The 21,988-nt window shown below is 53.0% G+C and overlaps 1 protein-coding gene across 1 annotated transcript in view; it reads left to right on the plus strand.

Moving 5' to 3' along the window:
* Positions 1–9,776, plus strand: part of GRID2IP (Grid2 interacting protein) — a 33,780-nt gene extending 24,004 nt beyond the window's left edge. Inside the window, exons 9-22 of the mRNA XM_032394265.1 lie at positions 282–416; positions 684–781; positions 961–1,078; positions 1,833–2,188; positions 2,584–3,000; positions 3,544–3,631; positions 4,440–4,517; positions 5,035–5,231; positions 5,569–5,724; positions 5,848–5,934; positions 6,824–6,953; positions 7,051–7,169; positions 7,872–8,036; positions 8,276–9,776. Coding sequence (XP_032250156.1) covers positions 282–416; positions 684–781; positions 961–1,078; positions 1,833–2,188; positions 2,584–3,000; positions 3,544–3,631; positions 4,440–4,517; positions 5,035–5,231; positions 5,569–5,724; positions 5,848–5,934; positions 6,824–6,953; positions 7,051–7,169; positions 7,872–8,036; positions 8,276–8,347 — 2,216 coding nt within the window. The 3' untranslated portion in view covers positions 8,348–9,776. The remainder of the gene's footprint in view (positions 1–281; positions 417–683; positions 782–960; positions 1,079–1,832; positions 2,189–2,583; positions 3,001–3,543; positions 3,632–4,439; positions 4,518–5,034; positions 5,232–5,568; positions 5,725–5,847; positions 5,935–6,823; positions 6,954–7,050; positions 7,170–7,871; positions 8,037–8,275) is intronic.
* Positions 9,777–21,988: the final 12,212 nt, after the last annotated feature.

Below are 21,988 nucleotides of genomic sequence, written 5' to 3' on the forward strand. Positions count from 1 at the left end.
TGAGCTGGCCCTCGGCTGCCCACCATCCCTCGTCCTGGGGACCCACAGTGTGCTGGGGGAAGCTCAAAGGTTTTAGCAAGAGGCTCAGAGTATAGGCTGGCCAGCGGATGTTCCATACGTCTGCCTAGACCCAGAATCTTCCATCTCAGGCCACATGGGAGGCAGGGCCTGGGGTCACAGATTGGTGCAGACAGTGGTTGCCCTCACCCGTCCTGTGTTTGGAGGCCCTTTGTCTGGCTGAGAGGACAAGGGGCCCATCTCCTGTTCATGTCACACTGCAGAGCCGGAGCCCGAGCTGGACCTGGAGCCCGAGCCCGAGCCCGAGCCCGAGCTGCAGCGGCGGAGCTCCCTGAGAGCCTCGTCCATGTGCCGCCGCAGCCTCCGGTCCCAGGGCCTGGAGGCCAGCCTCAGTTGTGGTGAGGCTCTGGCCTGAAAGGCGGGACAGTGTGTGAGGGTGCCACCAGGGCTCGGTCTTCCCGCCTGCAGAATGGGGTTGGTGGGAGGAGAAGTGCCCAAGAACAGGTTGGGCAGGGCTGAGTGATGGCCCTCCTGGGGCTACGGGGCTTGCTGGTTCTTTCTTGATGGCTGCCCATGGGGCCTGGGCTGGAACCCAAGCCTTAGAGCTCAGAGGGGTTACTAGATCTCCCCATGGTGGACTCCACCCTCCCCGATTCCCCTGGCAGGTCCTGGCGACTGCCCCGAGATGCCTCTTCCTCTAATCCCAGGCGAGCGCCAGGCGGGCGACGGCACGTCCCTCCCCGAGACCCCCAATCCTAAGATGGTGAGACCCCATTGTCTACCCTCCTGGTGGTTCATGTGACTCCTGGGCATAGGTGTCCCATGGGGCTGGGGCAGATGCCTGCCCCCCAGATCACCCAGGCCTGGCCTCTGAGGCCATGTGAGGGCCTCATGGAGGAGGTAACGGTGGGCTGGACTCACCCTGGCCTCCTCTCCCTGAAGATGTCAGCCGTCTATGCGGAGCTCGAGTCCAGACTGAACAGCAGCTTCAAAGGGAAGGTGGGGACCACGTCCAGATCCCGTGCCTCCCCACCAGGGCCCAGCCCGGCAGGCCCAGCAGGTAGGGGCTCAGCCAGCCCTGGTTCCTGGGAGCAGCACTGGCCTCTGGCCTCTGGGCTATCTGTCTGGGTGTTGCCCCCATCTGGGGCACATCCTTGGAGCCTCCCCTTTGCTCCGTGACCACATGATTGAGTTGTGGGGAACCTCAGCAGCCTGCATGGCAAAGGTCCATAGAGGTCAGGGTTGTCACAGGCCTTCGCATGCCCCCCTCTGATCCTTACCCCTACTGCAGATTTAGAAAAGCAGAGGTCCTCCCCCAAAGGAGCCCCAGGTGAGCCTGTGGCTGTTGGATCAACGATTAAGTGCATGCATTGCTCTGTGAATGGCACAGCTAGGAAGATCGTTTCTCTGCAGTTCAGAAGGCAGGACCCCTGGGCACCGTTCCTGTTAGCCAAGGGCCTGTTGGGTGTGGGAGGTGCCTCATGATCCTTGATCTGGGACCTGGAGAAGGCTCCTCTGCCCTTTCAGTTGTTGAAAGTTGAAGGGACCCCAAAGTCCCTTCCAAGATGAGCAGGGGTCTGGCCTCTCCTGGGGCTAAGTAGTGTTCCCCCTCACCTACTCTGACCTTTGATTTCCCTCAGGGAAGGGCCTGGGGTGGAAGGGTCATCTAGGGTCTTCTTGGCTGTATCCAGAGAGGGAAAGGAAGGTGCGCAGGGACACAAAGCCAACCTGCCCCAGGCCCCTCCCCTCCAGCCTGCACCTGGAACCCAGGTACTGACTGAAGAAGGGTCCTCACACTTGATCCCCCACCCCAGGGCCCAGGACCCTGTCCAGCGTCTCGTGGCCCAGCGAGCAGCTCCTGCCCTCCCCCTGCTACTACCCACTGTGTTCAGGGGGCCTGGCCTCCCCCAGCAGCTCTGAGTCCCACCCCTATGCCAGCCTGGACAGCAGCAGGGCGCCGTCCCCACAGCCAGACCCCGGGCCCATCCGCTCCGACAGTCCCCCCAGCCCGGACCCTGCCCGCCCGCCGAGCCGCAGGAAGCTCTTCACTTTCTCCCGCCCCGTGCGAAGCCGGGATACTGACCGCTTCCTGGATGTGCTGAGTGAGCAGCTGGGCCCCCGGGTCACTGTCGTGGATGATTTCCTGAGCCCTGAGAATGATTATGAGGAGGTGAGCACATGCCAGCAGATGTGGAGGGCCAGGGGCCCAGGTGTGACATGGGGGGTCTGGAAGGGGAACAGGGCTCCTGCAAGAGGCCTGTTGCCCTTGGGATCTGCCCCAGGCTACTCCTCTCCCTGCCCCAGTCCATCCTAGAATCTGTCCCAGGCTACCCCACTCCCTGGCTGAGCTATCCCACCCTTTGACTCAGCTGTAACACCGCTCACTCAAGGCTGTCCCATATTCCTTGTCTCAGGTTACCCCATTCCTTCTCCCAGACTACCTGTCAGGCCATCCTACCCACAGCCTCAGGCTATCCCACCAGACTAGCCTGTCCTTGTCCCCAGCTAGCCCACCCCCTGCCCCAGGCTATCCCACCCTCCCTCACCTTGCTCTGCGCCCGGCAGATGAGCTTCCACGATGACCAGGGAAGCTTTGTGACCAATGAACGGAGCAGCGCTAGTGAGTGCATCAGCAGCAGTGAGGAAGGCAGCTCCCTGACCTACTCCTCCATCTCTGACCACATCCCCCCACCCCCGCTCAGCCCCCCGCCTCCACCACCTCTGCCCTTCCATGACCCCAAGCCCAGCTCCCGCACCTCTGATGGTCCCCGGGGCCCTGCTCAGGTGCTGGCCAAGCCCCTCACCCAACTCAGCCACCCAGTCCCTCCCCCGCCCCCGCCACCCCTGCCCCCACCGGTGCCCTGTGCACCCCCCATGCTGTCCCGGGGCCTGGGCCACCGCCGAAGTGAGACCAGCCACATGAGCGTCAAGCGCCTGCGATGGGAGCAGGTGGAGAACTCGGAAGGCACCATCTGGGGTCAGGTAGGTGACCGGGGGCCTGGGGGTGCCTGTACCAGGGGAGGCTGGCCTGGGCAGCAGCACTGAAGACAAGACCCTGTCCAGTTTCTAGCCCCTGGCATTTCCCTGCTTCCATTCCCCCAGCATCGGAAGCCCAGGGCAGCTCCGGTGAACTCACCCCCTGCAAAGGACCCCTCAAGACAGGGCCAGGCCTCTCAGCCACCTCCTTAAGCCCCCTTGGTTGGCTGCAGCCCCTTTGCAGTCCCTTGATCCCCCTGCTCCAGTGCAACTTGCTGCCTCCTGCATGGAGTGTTCCAGGTGTGTGTGCCTTATTGACCTCACGAGGAGGCGGCTCACGAGGAGGCGGCTCACCGCCTCATCACTTGGATGATTTAGCTTCTCCTGCAGTCTCTTCTGGTCCTCAAGTTTCTCCCAGGGCCTGATGAGGGCTCTCCCTTGGTAGCTCCCCAGGTGGCTTAGAGGATGGGGGGTCTGGGGGGAGGATGGCAGTCCAGCTGCCAGTGTTCCTCATCCCCCTGAACCCCCCCCCCCCCCCGCCCATTGCAGCTCGGGGAAGATTCTGACTATGACAAGTTGAGCGACATGGTGAAATATCTCGATTTGGAGCTCCACTTTGGCACCCAGAAACCTGCTAGTGAGTGGCCTTAGGGCCCTGGGGGAACCCTCATACCAGGCCCTCTATGGAAGCCCACCTGCTGCCTTCTGTGGCATCCCAGGGCTTAGAGTCCTAGAGGTCTGCACTGACTGCCATTTACTTCCTGTGTCCCTGAGTTATTTAACCTCTCAGAGCTTCAGATTTCCCATCTGAAAGTGGAGATAATCATAGTAGCTGGTATTTATTGCATGCTCACCAAATGCCAGACACCCCCGTTTCTAAATTAATCCTGTGACAATTCTATGAGGTAGGGACTGTGATTGCCCTAACTTCCTGATGAAGAGGCACAGAGAGGCTAGATAATTTGCTCAAAGTCACACAGCCAGAATAAGGGAGGAGGCATCCATATCTAGCCAACTAGATGTCCCCTCCAATCTCTCTGTCGTCCCCGCCCTTCTCTGGGTATCTCCCTAGAGTCGTTAGGTGGGGCCAGGCTGCCAGGGATACTGTGTGTGGAAGGTGGTTGCAGGATGGAAGAGAGAGGCCTTGTCCATCCAGGAAGCATCTGCAAGGTGGAGAGGTGGTTGGTTCACCTTCCTTGGGCAGCTCAACCCCAAGGGCCCAGGGGAGAGAGGATGGGGGAGAGGCAACCACCATGCATGCTGAGTATGTTACATAGGCCGGAGAGTCCCTGAGTGGGAGACTGAGGAAGGAGGGGACTGGGGACACCTGGAGCTGATTCAGTTAAGGCCGTATCAGGGGTTGTCTGGGCTGGTAGGTGTGGCCACCCCCTCTTGGGCCCTCCCACCAGCCTAGCCTCCTCTCATTAAACCATTTTCCCTTCCAGAGCCGGTGCCTGGGCCTGAGCCCTTCAGGAAGAAAGAGGTGGTGGAGATCCTGTCTCACAAGAAGGCCTACAACACCTGTGAGGGGTTGGGGAGTCCCAGGGGTTGTGGGGGACAGGAGGCGGCCCTCTCTCTGGGCCGCAGAGCTTTGGATCCACTTGTGTGGATGACACATTAGGTCTTGGGGTTCCGACACCGGCTGGGTGAAGGCGGCTTCTCGGGTCCTAGATCCCACCCAGGTGCAGCCTCCACCCTCTCGGGCCCCGTCCCTCCTTGGCCCCGCCCCCACGTGTGAGGGGCTCCCGGGTCCTGGCCACGCCTCCAGCCATCGCTTACTCTCCCGCTCGCGGTCTCCTCCCCCGTTTCCAGCTCCACTCCCACAGGCCCCACCCGTATCTAGGTGTGTCCCTTCGAGAACAATTGCCCTCACCTTTATTCGGCCGTGGGAAGGACCCTCTCCACCTCTGGGCCGGCTCCTGCCCCGCCCAGGTTCCTTGCCCCTCCCAGGCTCCACCCAGTCGCCCCGGGGAACTTCTGGGCCCCGCCCACCGTCCGCCTGGCCCCGCCCCCGGCTCACCCTCGCGGCCCCGCCCGCAGCCATCCTGCTGGCTCACCTGAAGCTGAGCCCCGCGGAGCTGCGGCAGGTGCTCATGAGCATGGAGCCCCGGCGCCTGGAGCCCGCGCACCTGGCGCAGCTGCTGCTCTTCGCGCCCGACGCCGACGAGGAGCAGCGCTACCAGGCTTTCCGCGAGGCGCCCGGCCGCCTCAGCGAGCCGGACCAGTTCGTCCTGCAGGTGCTGCGGCCGTGACGGCCGCCGGGGGTCAGGGGGTGCTGCCCAGCGGCCTCGGCCGCCTCCGTCAGGGCTCTCGTTGTGACCGGGGCTTCGTGGGTCCCGCTCCCCTACCGCCACTGCGTCGCGCCTCTGAGTCCCAGTGTTACACCTTTAACGGCCAGTTCCCACCTGGGGCCCAAGGTAGAGGGGATTGAGCTTATTTTTTGTGCTTATGTTGGGGTTGTGCTTATTTTTCTTGAGGGAATGTCCGGCAGCCAGCTGAGCCCCACCCCAGGCTGCGGTGGGGCGGTGGGTCCCCTGGTGGGGCGGGTGAATCCTGGCCTTGCCTTGGTGACAGATGCTATCGGTTCCCGAATATAAAACCCGCTTGCGCAGCCTCCACTTCCAAGCCACCCTACAAGAGAAGACAGAGGAGATCCGGGGCAGCCTGGAGTGCTTGCGCCAGGCATCCCTTGAGCTCAAGAACAGCCGGAAGCTCGCCAAGATCCTGGAGGTCAGGGTGCACCCCCTCTCTGGTCACCCCCCCGGGGCTTCCAGTCTGGAGACCCATCCTGAGAGTGGTTCCAGGGGGTGGGGCGAGGACCTGGGCAGGAACGGTCCATCTTCCTTTCCACAGTTTGTGTTGGCCATGGGCAACTATCTCAACGATGGACAGCCCAAAACCAACAAGACCACAGGCTTCAAGATCAACTTCCTGACAGAGGTGAGGGGACCAGTTGGCAGTAATTGATGAGCTTGCTCTACCGTCAAGGCTGGGAAGGCCAGGCCCAACCCAAGTTGTGGCAGAGGAGAGGAGAGGATATCAGGACCACGGAGGGCCCCTCCCCCAGGAGGAAAAGCTGGCTGCCGGAAGGCCAGGATGTAACTGCTGTAAAGGTTGGGGTGGGGGCTTTTCCAAGCCGAACCTCAGGATCTGGAAAAAGGGAATGTGGGGGGGCCAGGGAGAGAAGACTCCAGGAAGAAGGAGGGAATCCCACCTAGTAGGTTCTGTGCCCTTAATACCACCACCACTGCCAAGCTGTCCTACCCCCAAAAAAATCTAGGATCTGAAAAAGGACAGCGCGAATATCCAGCCTTCCCGCTCTTTCTGGGACCTTTCCCCAGGGTACCTTTCGTTGTTTTAAAAAGAGAGGAAGAAAAATTCCATTTGTAGATATGAATGTTTTAGGATGTCTGAGGCACAGATGGGTCACAGATGGTTCCCGAAAACCACAAGAGCGAAGATATGTGAGTGGTGCTCCCCCAGAGGTCAGAAAATCTTGGACTATATCTGCCGACAAGGGCATGCTCCCAAGGACAGGACACCTGGTGACCTCCTCTAGCTGGTGGCTATGGGCTGGTTCCTGGGTGGGAGCAGGGGGCGGTATCTCAAAGATCTGGGCCAGGGAACCTCCGAACGCCTTGGGGAGGCCTTTGGGCATCCCAGCAGAGCTTCACAGTGAGGAATACTAGCAACTTTGGAGTTGGTGAGTGTCAAGGGCCAGGAATTGCTGCCACAGTCCAGGAGAAGTGGGGCCAAGAGTACCCAGACCCATGTGATCAGGAATCTGATGGGGTCCTTGAGGAGCATGTATGTTGGGCATCACTTGCAGCTCAACTCCACCAAGACTGTGGATGGGAAGTCCACATTCCTGCACATCCTTGCCAAATCGCTGAGCCAGCACTTTCCAGAACTCCTGGGCTTTGCTCAGGACCTGCCCACTGTGCCCCTGGCTGCCAAAGGTAGGCTGAGTGGATGGGCAGTGGGCGTGGAAGCAGAGGCGTTGCTGTCCTGGGCTGGGAGGTCAGTGCTCATGCGGCTCTGTTCCCTTCCCTACAGTGAACCAACGGGCCCTGACCAGTGACCTGGCTGACCTCCATGGCACCGTCAGTGAGATACAGGCTGCCTGCCAGAGTATGTCCCCCTCCAGTGAGGACAAGTTTGCCGTGGTCATGACGGTATCCAGTGAGCAGCCTGTCCGAGCACCAGGGTGGACCCTGGGGTAGCCAAGTAGAACTAGCTGTCACTCCAGCGGCCACCGCAGACCCCGTGTCCCGGCAGAGATTCTGGGCAGAGGCTGCTGTGGGTGGGTCCGGGGGTCCCGGCAGAGGGTCCATCCTGGTGATTTAGAAGCCAAGCACTTACACCAAGTCTGTGTAACTGAAGAGGAGCTTTTTTGACTGTCCAAAAGCCGCTGCCTTGCCCCATCTGTCCTCGTGGGCAGGAGAGCCCAGGTTTAGGTCACAGGATAAAGGGAGTGACCTGCCAGGCCTTGGCCAGCCAAAGGCAGTCAGGAGAGGGGCACGTTGCCACTGAGCACAGTTAGGGACGAAGGCTACAGGGAAAAAAAAAAAGCAGAGATCAAAGCCAAGAGAGTGCCAGGGGGCCACTGTAAGTGGGTGTTGGAGGAGGGGGTCATGGCATCTGAGAAGAGCCCAGGGTGGGGAGAGGGCTGCCCTACAGAGAAGGCAAGTGGACGGCCTTGGGGCTGCGCTGGATGCAGCAGGCTCCGGGAGCAACTGAGAGGGCAGTGTGCCAAGGCACTGGAGCCCCTGGACACAGCCCAGTTCCCGGCTGAGCACAGGGCACAGGGCAGGCGGGAGCCGGGCAGCTAGGGAACCCGAGGGCACCTGGCGGTTTCCTTAACGGAGGCCGATCAGTCCTTCCTAGAGACGGCCCAGCCGGTGCTGCGGGCCCTGGACGGGCTGCAGCGCGAGGCCATGGAGGAGCTGGGCAGGGCGCTGGCCTTTTTCGGCGAGGACTCCAAAGCCACCACCTCCGAGGCCTTCTTTGGCATCTTCGCAGAGTTCATGAGCAAGTTCGAGGTGAGCCATGATGGAAGGCGTAAGGGGTCTCTTAGAAGTCCCTCCAGAGGTCAAATGCGGGGGCCTCCATGAAGCCCAGATCGGGAAACGGGCTCCAGCAAGTGTGATGTGACCCCCACGGGGCCAACAGGTCTCTTCCCTGGCTCTCTGGGGAGTGGGGGGAGGAGATGAGGCAGGGCAGGGATCAGGGGCTCCTGGGACCACTGACCAGCCCCTCCCATGTGCCCCTTCCTCCCCAGCGAGCACTCAGTGACCTGGAGGCTGGGGATGGCCCACGCAGCTCAGGGATGGTTTCACCCCTGGCCTGGTGACCTGCGGAGCCCGTCCTGCCTGAGGCCCGTCCCAGTGGCCTGGAGCAGCCCAGAGCGGCCTGGGTGTGGGAGATGGGGCCCGGCCTCCCCGTGTCTCCAGCTACCTCAGCCATCAGGCTCTGGGCACCGGGAAAGTGCAGGGTCCGCCGGGTTCCCCTCTGTGGGCCTTGGCCCTGGCTCTGGCACCCACCGGGGGCATGGGGCAGAGAGAGGCGCCAACTCCCCGGGGAATGTGAACCTCGGCTGCCCACCGGCGTGCTCCCACTGGGAGGCCTGGCTTTGCCCCGCCTCACTCTGGGCCTTGGAGCCAGTGCTGGCTGTGCACACCCTCCGGACCCTGGTCTGGTCCCAGGGAGGGGTGGCGGGGCTGCGACCCGCCAGGGGACTGTGGGACGGCCCCCGCCCTGGGGCAGCGTCTGCTGTCTGCCCCACTGAGCTTGGCCAGAGCCCGCTCTGCCCCAAGCAAGGACATCCGAATCTCCTTTTGGAGCCTGCTTCCAGTGGGCTGGAGGGACACCCTTGCAGAACATGTACTCTGGAGCCTAGAGAAGGTGACAGACGCCCTGGAACATGCCAGGCCAGTGGGCACAATAGGCCTTGAGGTCTCCCACCCAGCCCCGGCCTCCTGGGGCTGCTTGGAAGAAAGCAGGAGAAAGGACAGCCCCAGGTGCAGGGACCTGGGGGCCTGTGCACCTAGCCTGGGTCTTGGAAGCTGGAAGAAACTGCAGTTGGCTGCAGCCCAAAAGCAGGGCCGGCAGGACAGGTGCCGGGCAGGGATACAGGGGAGGACTGGATTGGGAAGACACGCTATGTCAGACTGGAGAATTGAGGGTTTTTATCCAGCAGACAAATTTAAGTCCAGTTTGGGGAGCCTGAGAATGGGATGGCGTGGGCAAGGTAGGGGCAGAGAGAACGGGAAGATGTTCAGGTGCTGGGTGAGTAGGACTTGGGCGCTGGTTGCCTGGCTGGGTCGTGGTGATGTTCCCTGGAATGGGTCACATGAGCAGAGCAGGTGTTGGACTGGATGACACAGTGGGACATGGCTGGGATCCCAGAGGCTGTTTCACATGTGTATCTGGAGGCCCTGGTGAGGTCGGGGGGTAAAGGAGACAGGGAGCAGGGGAGCTGTGGGCGGGGAGGATGGGTTAATTTCCTCCATCCTTCCCATGCTCTCTTTGGCAGTTTCGGGCATCAGGTAGATTCCTGTTGCCTCTTTCCTTAACTTTCTTCCAGAGAAGTCTGAAACGGGCTTAAAACTTGTCTCTTGGATTCTTTTTCTCTCCCTACGTTCAAATGTCTAATGCTGCTCTTGGACAGTATTTGGGACCCGTTCAGTTCTTTTTTCAGTCTCCCACAGACTGCTCTTTGAGACCATGTATGTTCTTTCCTTGTGAGTGGGGAACTCACAGCCACCCTGTAAACCTGGGGCGCCGGGGAGGGGGCTTAGTGGGTGAAATGTCTGACTCTTGATTTCAGCTCAGGTCATGATCTCAGGGCCGTGAGATCGAATCCCATGTCAGGCTCCATGCTGGGTGTGGAGCCTGCTTAAGATTCTCTCTCTCCCTCTCCCTCCGTCCCTCCCCACCCTCGCTAGGCAGCTTTACTAGTCATGCAGGTCTCTCTCCCACGTGTGGGGCCTTGGCTGGGACAGCTGGGATGACTTCATGTGGCCTCTCATCCCCAGCCAAATAGCCAGGATGGTTCCCATGGTGGAGGCAGGGGTCCAATAGAACCAAAGTCACAGAAAACTCCTTGAGGTCTAAGGTCAGACCTCAGACCTGGCACACCACCATTCCACCACAGTCTCCTGTCAAGTGACAAGGCCAGCCCAGATTCTAGGGGAGGGCTAATAGGCTCCACTCTTGATGAAAGATGATGCCAAGTCACATGGCAGGGGGTGTGGATTCAGGAGAATCGGGGCCATTTTCGCATCCGTCTACCACCTGCCTGCTTGGCCAGACATCCCGGTACAGATCCCAGCCTCTAAATCCTCAGTGGTCTCGGTCCTGCCAGCTCAGCTCTGGTTAGCCATCTCACGATTCCTCCTGGTGGCATGCTTCTCCCTCCCTCTTACCTAGTCACCCATTACCTGTCTCCTGACTCTACTCCATCCAGTGGACAGCAACGCTCTGCACCTGCCTAGGCTGATTAGTCTCCCTTCTGCTGGGGAAAGCACCCTGGTTTTCATTTGGGAAATTATCCCTCCCCCACTCACAGGCCCTGAGCAGTGCTGATGGGACAAGGATGGTCTCGTGACTCTGGCTGGGTGGCTCAGAGTCCAGTTAAGACTCAAGTTAGCACTGTTTGGAAAGGGAGGCTCCCTCTCTTCTGGATAAATCGTTGGATGGATAGAGGGTAGAACCCTGGATGGGGCCGCGAGGACCACTATGTGGAGGACACTTGCCTGGGTATAAAGCCAATACAGGGAAGAAGAGGAGAGAAGACCACTCCATACATCTCTCTGTCCCTGAGTCCAACCATGCCTGAAGCAGACTTCCGGACTTGTCAGTCTCTGAGCCAATACATTTCGCCTCCATTTGTAAACTTTTAAAATTTATTTTAGTTTTTTGGGTTAGGCTGGTTTGAATGGGTTTCTGTCACTTGCAACACTAAGAGGGTTGGCTAAGAACACCCACAGATGGTTATGGATGTTCACTCTTTTCACATCCTCAATGAGCGCTCTTCATAATTGCATTGGCCAATACTTTTTGACTGCCTACTATGTGCCAGGCATCATACCGAGTACAAACACCTTGTGGGTCAGCCTCTCTGAGTTTGGTTTTCTAGGGTTCTACATCATGGTGATTCTATACCCGGGTCGGACAAAGCCCTCTATGTGAGCCCGTATGTGCGCCATGTCCCCCCAGCAACTCCTCACCAAGTGACAAGCTGTGAATGCAAACATTTATGCCCCAGGCATCATTTACTTATTTCTCAATAATACTACCCAAATGACATAGCCTAATTACATGCCGCCTTTCCTCATCACACATGTTTACTAAGTAATGTGCCCAACATTCTACATATTTCGGCTCATTTCACGTTCACAGTAACCCTCTGAGATGGGTTTTTGTCCTCTCATTTTTACAAATAAAAAGTGAAACTCAGGAAGGTTTGTGACTTTCTGCATCAAAAACTCAGCCCTACATGAAAGCCCATCCTCTGTGTGGAAATGTCTTCTTTGTGTTGCTCAACACAATTTTACAAATATATATATATTTGTAATCTCGACCTGCTATCTCCCTGACAGGAAGCCACGGGGCATGCTTGTTGTTCTTATCTTAACTGACCTTTATTGAAGCAACACCGGGCACTGTTTGCCCTCCCTTGGCAAATTCTCACACACCCAGGCTCGGGCTACCAGGTGTCGAGGTGCACCAACAACCCTGTCATCAGCTTGATTTCCCACTGGCCCGGCTGCTTCTAGCCTTTGCACACAGCGAGCGCTCAATCATTGCCCATTAAATCAAACCACAATCACATCCAGATTGGGATCACACAGGGCTCCCAAACTGCTCAGGAAAATGACCACCTTCCTCCTGTAAGATGGTTTGGCTGCATGTATCTGAAGCTCTAAGACAAGGGTTGCAAAGGAAAAGTCCACAGAGGCCGAGCAAACAAGGCAAACACAAGAAGTGGGCAGGTGCAAGAAAGCGACACAAGACCAGGGACGGAGGGTAGTTGACATGGAGGGACAGGAGAGAGCATGGGGGCGCCGGGGAGCAAATGCCTGTCTGCAGGGGGAACCAGCCCGTGGACTTCCTTGTGGGGAGGCACACTGTGTGATGCCGGATCTTCAGTCTTTCTCAAAGGAAGCTAGAAATCCAGATTTTTTTATTTACAATGTCCTGGTGAAATGTGGGCAGCCAGTGTAAAACTGTAAGGAAGAGTATCAGTTATGAGCCAAAGAAAACATGTGAGCCAGATAGAGCCCAGCTGTGAGTGCGCAACCCCTGAAATAGAGCATCCGCGCCAGCTGGCACATTCACACTGCCCTGGGGTACAGTGGGGGTACCCCATAACAAAGGACTTGATTCGTTTTTCAGTTTTAACAAGGGAACTGTGTTTGAGGCTAGTTGGCAGTTCCAGTTTCTGGATGAAAAGATGCTGATTACCTTGTTTTGAAGATGCCCTTTGTTTGAGGAAATTCACCCGGTGGGTCCTTCATTCACAGGAAGGCGAGACCCGCACAGTGTTCTGGGGGGGAAACCCGTGAGCTACCACGAAACCAAATGCTGGTTCCACAGACCAAGATGTCAAGGATCTGTTTAGTTGTGCAAATTAGCTACCTCTTTACCTTGACAGTGTCTTTAAAGGAAAGGGAAAGTGTTTTCTCTAAAGAGAGTTTGACTGGATTCTTAAAGTCACCAGCATTGAATAAACACAGTGATTGTGTGTTCTTAGACAAGGTAGGGACAGTGTGGGGGTTTCCACAGAAGGAAATGGATGCCTGGCTTGTTGTGCATCCATGGGCAGGAAGGACTGTAGGATGCAGAAGGGGAGAGCCCACTGGGGTGGAGCTGGGGACCCCCCAGTAGCAAGAGGTGAGTTGGGTCCTGCCTCATGAGAGCTACAGGGACAGAAGCCCTGCCTCCCCCACTGGGTGCTGGGTGGACACCCCGGAGGCGGGCCTTAGTTGCATTGGCAGAACTTAAATGTGTTAGGAGGGAATTGGTTCAGGGATACAAACGGTGGGCAGAAATGGCGGAACCGGGCCAAGGTTCAGGCAGCCACCACAACATGTGGCACATGGCCCCATCCCTAAAGAATCCCCCAGAAGCTCTTTGAGGAGGGAGAACCCAAGGGAAAGATCAGAGCTCCCACCAGCTCGAGCCAGAGCAATCTTAGAAGCATTGTGCTTTGAGCAGTTAAAAACCCCCATGGCGTCATCGCATCCCCCAGTCTGGTGAAATGGGTGGTGATATCCGTCTTAGGAAATTCACCGCACAGAAACAGTCAGGAATGCAAATAGACATCGAGGCACCCAGTTGTCCGTTTGTATGTGGAGTTGATCTGAAGCAACAAGGATGTCCAAAAACAAAGGATTTGTGAAAGTATACATAACAGTCATATGTTGGAATGGAACATAGCAATTAAAATGTGGAAGAGGTGTTAAGTCATGGGAGAATGCTTATGATATAATAAGTGAAAAAGAAAAATACAAAATTGGATGTAACAAGACGACCTTGGCTGAAATGAGTTTTTTGAAGCCAGGATGAGGGGAGGAGGAGAAGGAGCTGAGCTGGCCGGGATAACCCGTTTGGTCTGGCTTGTCCATGTCCGCTGCACAGCCACTCAGAACTGAGTACTCTGGACACTGGGGGGGTGCCCTAATGCTAACTTCCATGTGATCGCCTTTCTGGGATATGGGTTTTCTTCTGATGGAAATATAAATTGTACCATCAGTCATCCTCGAAAAGGTGAATCTCGGGGCCTGAAATGAATCAGAGCAAGCTTTAGACTGGGCTGAAGATGACCATTCTTTCTGGCTTGACTTCTGAGGCCAGAAGATGCCTGGAATGTTTTTACAGGAGCCAGAGAGCCTGCCCTTGACCCATGGAGTGTGGTGGGCGGCTCTCTTGGTTGTCTGTGCAGACCCCACCCAATGCCCCTCCTCCCAATAAACCCAATGGGCCCTTGGCGGCCATTTCCCACAGTATGTCTTTGCCCACTTGGCCAGTGTGTCGGACTTTGAGTGGACTCCTGGCCTAAGCTGAGCCATTCAGAACCCGTCCCAAGAAGATCTGAAATAAATATCTAGAGATTTCAGGCTCATTACAGCTGCTCTCTGGAACAGAAGAGATGTAAACTTGCCAGCATGGGCTAGAGGAGCATAGACCAGTCTGCAGAAAAAGAAGAGCAAGGTGCATGCACTCAATCTGTTTTGCCATTTTTAAGTGTTCTTGGCCATTTCATCTAATCCATGAGAAATTATCCTCAGATTGTCAAGGGTTTTTAAGCAATCATTAATTTATTTTTTAAAAGATTTCATTTATTTATTTGAGAGAGAGAGAGAGAGAGCATGAGCCAGGGGAGGGCAGAGAAGCAGCCTCCCCACTGAGCAGGGAGCCCGACACGGCACTCGATCCCAAGACTCCAGGATCATGACCTGAGCTGAAGGCAGACGCTTAACTGACTGAGCCACCCAGGTGCCCAGCAATCATTAATTTAATCCTCACTGGAGAAGGAATCTGCAGAAAGTTCTTGTCTCCAAATAATTTCATATTATTCAAAAGTATACGTATGCGTGTGTACGTGCGTTGAGGCACACGTGTATATATATGTGTATACACACATAGAAAATAATTCATCATTCTTCTGAAGACATCATGGACTCAGATACATAATATGCAGAAATAAATCTCAGGCATAACCTCATTCGCATTCAGAGATTTGCATTTTCACAGCAAACTTGCACGCAAAAAGAGAAATGAGAAGAGATAATGAAGTACAATTTTATATCATTACATTATGTAGCAAACTGAAATGTGTGCACAAGGTTTTGATGATGCTTACTTAAGGCTGAAACTATCTCATAAGCTCTACAGAAGAGTCAAAAGAAATTATAAATCTCTTAGGTGTTATTGTCAGTATGAGCCGAAGTGCTATAATTTTTTACCAAAAAAAAAAGTTCACAAAGCTGACTCTATACAAAAAAAGGCACACACGCTATATCCCAAATGGAAGGAGAGATGAACAGAGGACAGCTTTTTCAAAGTATTTGGATACTTTCAGTGCTTAACTTTGTATTGCCCTAACAGGAGGCTGTTTTATCTGTCTGTGGCTAGAAATGAAAAGTGGTTGTGTGCTTGCTCTGAATCTTTTTCACTTACAAAAAACAAAAACAAAAACAGAAAACAAAAACAAAAACAAACAAACCAAAAAGGAATAGGTGATAGGACCCCAGGCCCATTGCTGAAATATACAGGTGTATGAAGTATGTAAATATTTACACAATTGGCAACATTGTACTATACAAATCAATTTGTTTTGCAACGTTTTCCAATGAGTGAGCCAAATCAGAAGCAACCAGGATGTCCAAAAATAGGGGATCAGTGAAAAAATTATGCTTGCCAATGAGTGACCCAAAATATTAAGACCTGTCTTGGATTTTTACTTACCAGTTGGTAGAAGTACTTGAAATACATAATACTTACAGAAAACACACTACTTAGTTACCAAAAATGATCTAAACTTCCCAGAAATAAATGAGAATATTTGTACCTGCATCAATGAGAGCCATTTCTCACGTGCTCGAGAAAGTCACCCCAAAACCTTGGTTAACCTTTCTTTATTCTAAGTACTGACTGATATCTCTGAAAGAGGCTGTGTAAATGGACACCAATTAATACAATGCTGATTTGGGAGATTAACTGCTGAGTCACAAGGGATCACTGGTATAGGAGATATTTTTAATTTTGTCAGTTTTTTTCTCAGGCGTGGTGGAAAACTCCGTCCTGGGAAATAATCAGGCCCATTGATTGTCTCCTGGATAGAGCTTCTGTCCTAATGCAGGGCTGGCTGCTGAGCTCTTGTCTTATTCTGGGTCTCCCAGTTTCCACCACTGAAGAATTCTTATCTTCACATTCTTCTCAATTGTTATCCCTTCTTCCTTCTTGGGATCACTTTCACTCTTCTCAAGTACATGTCTTACTGTAGAACTTTAAAAAAATTTTTTTAAATTTATTAATTTAAGTAATCTCCACATCCAATGTGGGGCTCGAGATCAAGGGTCGCATGGCCTTCCAACTGATCCAGCCGGGCGCCCATACTTAGAACTTTTTGTAGTGAGAGCCTGTTGGTAGTAAATTCTTTGTTTTTTGTATCTAAAAATGTCTTTTTGAAAAATATTTATTCATTTGAGAGAGAAAGAAAGAGCATGAGTGGGAGAAGGGGCAGAGGGAGAAAATCTCAAGCAGAACCCCCGTCCAGCATGGAGCCCAACTAGGGGCTCAATCCTGTGACCCATGAGATCATGACCTGAGCCCAAATCAAGTGGGCCGCTCAACTGACTGTGCCACCCAGGTCCCCCTGAAAATGTCTTTTTATCACCCATATTCTTGAAAGATGGCTTTAGGGGCGCCTGGTTGGCTCAGTCGGTTAAGCGTCTGCCTTCGGCTCAGGTCATGATCCTGGGGTCCTAGGATCAAGTCCCGTGTTGGGCTCCTTGCTCAGCGGGGAGTCTGCTTCTCCTCCCTCTGCCTGCCACTCACCCTGCTTGTGCTCTCTTGCACTCTCTCTCTCAAATAAATAAATAAAGTCTTAAAAAAAAAAAAAGATGGTTTTCGTGGGTACATGGTTCTGGGCTGACAGTTACATTTTCTCATCAGTTTGAAGATACCATTCTACCGCTTGCTGACTTCCATTATTGGTCTTGAGAAGTTAGCTGTCAGTCTAATGATGATTTTATTGTAAAAAGCAGGTGTATTCATTTCCCAGAGCTGCTGTAAACAAATTAACACAAACTGGGTGATTTAAAATAACAGAAACGTGTTCTCTCACAGTTTGGAAGACCAGAAGTCTAAAATCAAGGTGTTGGCAGGGTCAGTCCCTTTTGGAAGCTCTGAGGAAGAATCTGTTTCATGTGTCTCTCCCACCTTCTGGTGGTTATCATCACTCCTTGGCGCCCATTGGTTTATAGACTCACCACTCCATCCTCCACCATCATATAGTGTTTTCCATGTGTGTCTCTGTCTTCAGATGGTGCTGTGTGTGTGTGTGTGTGTGTGTGTGTGTGTGTGTGTATCTGCATCTCTGTTTTCTCTTATAAGGATAACAGTCATTGGATTAGGACCCATCCTAATCCCATATGATCTCATCTTAACTAATTACATTTGTAAAGATCCTATTTCCAAATAAGGTCACATTCTCAGTTTCCAGGTGGATATGAATTTGTGAGGGATGAGGGAACACTATGCGACCTAGCACAGCGGGTTCTATGTATTTTCTCTGTGGTTAATTTCAAAATTTTCCCTTCCTCTTGACATTCTTCTGTGTCTAGAAGAGATTTTCTTTTCTTTTTTTAAAGATTTTTTATTTATTTGACAGAGAGAGAAAAAGAACACAAGCAGGGGGGCAGAGGGAGAGGGAGAAGCAGACTCCCCAGTGAGCAGGGAGCCCAATGTGGGGCTCTGGGATCATGAACTGAGCCGAAGGCAGACGCTTAACCAACTGAGCCACCCAGACTCCCCAGTAATGAAAAAAATTTTTAAGACTTTATTTATTTGCCAGAGAGAGAGAGAGAGAGAGAGCACAAGCAGGGGGAGTGGCAGGCAGAAGGAGAAGCAGGGTCTCTGCTGAGCAAGGAGCCCGATGTGGGACTTGATCCTGGGACCCCAGGATCATGACCTGAGCCGAAGGTGGATGCTTAATGGACTGAGCCACCCAGGCACCCCGAGATTTTCTTTCCTTTATCTCACTTGGGATTCACTGGTATTCCTGAATCCAAGAATTCAGATATTTCATCTGTTTTGGGAAGTTCTCAGTAATTATCTTTCTGAATATTGCTTCTCTCTCATTCTTTCCATTTTTTCTTCCTTCTGAAATGCCAATCAGACATTTTGTTTCTTACTCTATTTGCTGTCTCTTTCATAAAATTTTCCATCTATTTGTCCCATAAATTCTGTTTAATTTCTTCATATCTAACTTCTAGTTCATTAATTCTCTCTTTAGCTGTGTTTAATCTGTTTTATTCACCTACTGAATTTCTAATATCAATTATTATTGTTTTTATTTATAAAAGTTCTATTCGGGGGGTGCCAGGTTGGCTCAGTCCGTAGAGCATGTGACTCTTGATCTTGGGGTTGTGAGTTCAAGTCCCACATTGTGTGTAGATGGCTTAAAAATAAAATCTTTTTTTTTTAAAGTTCTATTTGGTTCTTTTTCAACTATGCCAGATCATTTTTTATAGTCTCGTGGTTCCCATTCATATTTTTTTCTCCTTTTATCTACATAAACATGTTAAACACATTTAATTTTTTATTATGTGTCTGCTAATTCTAATACCTAAAGTTTCTGCAAGTCCGATATTGCAGGGTCTCATTTCTGCTGTTTCTATCTCACAGTGGCTTTCTCCTTGTGTGTGGTTTTTTGCTTTTTGTTTGTTTTTGCAATATTGTATTGAGAACTCTTATTCTTGGAAACTTGCCTGTGGTAATTCTTTAAAGTCTGGACTTAAAGTGCATTTCTGGGGTGCCTGGCTGACTCAGTCAGTTAAGCACCTGCCTTCAGCTCAGGTCATGATCCTGGGGTGCTGGAATCCAGCCCCGTGTTGGGCTCCCTGCTCAGCGAGGAATCTGCTTCTTCCTCTGCCCCTCCTCCAGCTCATACTCTCTCTCTTGCTACCTCTCTCAGATAAATAAAATCTCTAAAAAAATAAAGTGCATTTCTCTTGGTGGTTTTGTTTTGTTTTGTTTTGTTTTGCCACACAGGTACTATGAATTTCAGCCTCAAACTCATAGGTGGGTAGGGTTGTGTTAAGAATTTTCAAGGGAGGGGTGCCTGGGTGGCTCAGTTGTTAAGCATCTGCCTTCGGCTCAGGTCATGATCTCAGGGTCCTGGGATCAAGCCTACATGAGACTCTGAGCTCAGTGGGGAGTCTGCTTTCAGGATTCTCTCTCTCCCTCTCCCTCTGCCCCTACTCCCCCCCTCAAATAAATAAATAAATCTTTAAAAAAAAATTCTCAGGGAGACTTTTTTATTTTTGCTCCCTTCACCCAGACCCAAGGCTAAATAAAAGAAGCCCTTCACCCTCTTTGATTTCCACTCTGATGTAAATACTGAGCGTCCCACCTCTTGAGGGCCCCACTTTATATGCAGGTCTCCAACCCTAACCCTCTGCCATATTGTACAGGCTTTTTCTCCTGTGTCCTTCTGAGCCCAGAACCATCAACACAAGCCTCCAGGGCTGATTCTAGATCCAGGCCTTCTTTTCTTCTCTGGATTCTTGCTCTTTTGTCATTCTGGCTTTTGACAATATTTTACCTTTCTTCCAGCTCAGCCATGCTGTGTAGGTCTCTCCCCATATCCTGGCCTCCCCAGCAGGTAGCTGGAGCAGCCCAGGGTTCCCAAAAACACATTTCCCAAGAGACAGGACGGGGAAACTGCCAGTCCCCTTGAAGGCCAGGCCCCGAGTCAGAACAGCATCCCTTCTGTTTCATTGTATGGGTTAATGTGAGTCACAGGCGCATCCCAGAACCAGGCAGAAGAGACCTCACAAGCACACGCCTACCAGGTGGTGTGGTTATTGAGGGTTACCACACATGGTCACGCTCCCCCGTATCTTGCCAGTGCTGAGGCTCTGCCCAGCCCTGGACTCCATCTGCTGAAATCCCTCTGCCACACCTGCCAGTTGGTCTGCCTTCCCTCCCACCTGGGAGCTGGGGGATGGGGGACAGAGCCTGCAGAGGTCTCCAGCCACATCCCCCAGACTTATAACCACTCGGCATTCTTTGTGAGGGAGAAAGGTGAATAACTCACCTTGCCACCCCCCGCCCCAGGTTTTATTACATCAAAGAGCCACAAAGCAAGAATGGCTAGTACCCCAATTACAGACTCCAGTGGTAGAGCTGTCCCAGGCCTTCCACCTAGATCTTCCTGCTAGGATAACTAGAGGCAGGCTGTTCTAGTAGCAGCCTCTTCTTCCTCGTTCCTCTCCTACAGGGAGCCCCCTCAGGGACTCACAGGATTCTCTGGAGCTGGACTCCCATTGCTTCCCCCCAGTCTTCCCAAACAAGTCCATATTTGTAGAACACCCAATTCAGGACATGGTTTAGATTCCCCCCAACCCCACCCCACAGTCGGCAAGACTCTGTAACTCCGGCCCTTCCCTGGGAATTGGGGTGTTGTCATGCAGGGACCCCCACCCAACACTGCATCTTCTCTGAGCTTTTGCCGTGGAGCAGACAAGGTCTCCATTAACTACTATTATCTCTAAGTTGTGGACTTACAGGTGATTATTTTTTCACCTGTTACTTTTACCTTTTTCGATTTTCAAATTTCCAATAATGAGCATGCATTCCTTTCTATTATAGAAGGGGTATAATAAAAGCTTAAGTTCCATGGAACAGTGGTGTTCAGAAAGAATTAATGATGAGAAAGAATGATTATACTGTTTTAAACTATTACAAACAAGATGCAATTTTACATTATATATGTGGCATATATATTTAAAAAAAAAAAATAACAGGACAAATTGTCCCCTGGCGTCTGTTGACCATGGAATGAGTGAAGCTGAAGCTCTGGGGCCCTCACTTACCCAGGCTGCTACCAAGACCCTGGCAGGGGTGCTTCTAACACTGAATTCACGGGGTCATATGCCTTTGCAAATTTTGCAGAAGTGAAATATTTGAACTTGCTGTCTCTACTCTACCTCTCTTTCCCTCACATTCTAAGTGTTCCTGGCGGCACCACGGGCACTTTGGGGTCTGGCTAAGGGGACGCTGCATTGCGTATATGTTTGCTTGAAGTTCAGTGGGGCATATGTAGGGGACCCACAATCCTCTCCATGTAGTTATGTGACTGCTCGTTGTCCCCGTGGGTGAATGCTTCCAGAAACACCTGTACCAACTCCCTTGGTGTAGGGACAAGGTCATGAACCAAATATGTCAGGGCTCGTCCTGAGAGGAGCACGTATTGCCTGGTGTGGAGAGGCCTTTACATGGCCTTCCAGCTCCAGGGAGTGCTAGCTCTCGGGGGAGGGTGGGGAGTGCGGCATGGCCCCAGGCTCCGAAGTATCAGGGTAGCCCTGGGAGCTAGAAATGGTTGAGGCCTCCACCCAAATACCTCCAATCTATGTGTCTGGATTCCAGGTTTTTTCAAGCAAGGCCCTACCCTTGACATAACAGACTCGTCTTGGTTGGGCAAGTTCACTAAGTGCCTTTCAAGTTCAGCCCCTGGTCTATGATGGTTTGGGCTTGAGCCCTGACTCCCCCTCCTCCCACTGCAGGGGCTGGGGGGCTTCCCTGCACACAGCCATTGTATCCGGCGTTCTAGCCTGCCTTTCAAGGGACTGTTAAACTTGTTCTCACCTCTTCATTGTCTTTCTGTAGATGTTGAGTAGCAGTGGCTTGCAATCCCATCATCCTCCTTGTGCCTACTATTTTCTCCACGAAGTTCACCTGACATTGTACCCACCAGTGTATTCTCTTGCACTGACACACCCTCCCAGTCCACCACCAGCTAAAGCTTTCCTGATTGAATGTCTGCCTTCTGTTAGGGGCTCTCTGTGCTCCACCCACCAATGGGGTAGCCACAGCCAGCCGGCTCCAGAGCCACATCTAATCACCCGCTTTCTTGTGACCCCTCCCTGTTCCAACTGTCACAGGATGGGTTCTCCAGAAGCAGCCACTGCCCAGACAGTTGGAGGGAACCTATACAGCGAATCTATACTTGTGGAAGGAAGAAGAAGAAGCAGGACTGGGCGTGGAGAAGGCAAATGGTTACACAGGCCCAGCAAACTTCCGGCCACCCGATGGGAGTTCTGGACTAAGTGCAGGCTGCTAGAACGTCCGAGGTGAACTGGCCAAGCCTTTACGATCACCGGAAGCAGATATGGGTTGCCCCGTGGTAGGGATGACCTTGGGTGAGGTGGCAGGCACCCTGTAGGTGAGGCCAGCCCTGAAGATGCTGACGGGTGGATCT

Source organism: Phoca vitulina, unplaced genomic scaffold (assembly GCF_004348235.1).
Source record: "Phoca vitulina isolate PV1807 unplaced genomic scaffold, GSC_HSeal_1.0 scaffold79, whole genome shotgun sequence".
Lineage (NCBI taxonomy): Eukaryota > Metazoa > Chordata > Mammalia > Carnivora > Phocidae > Phoca > Phoca vitulina.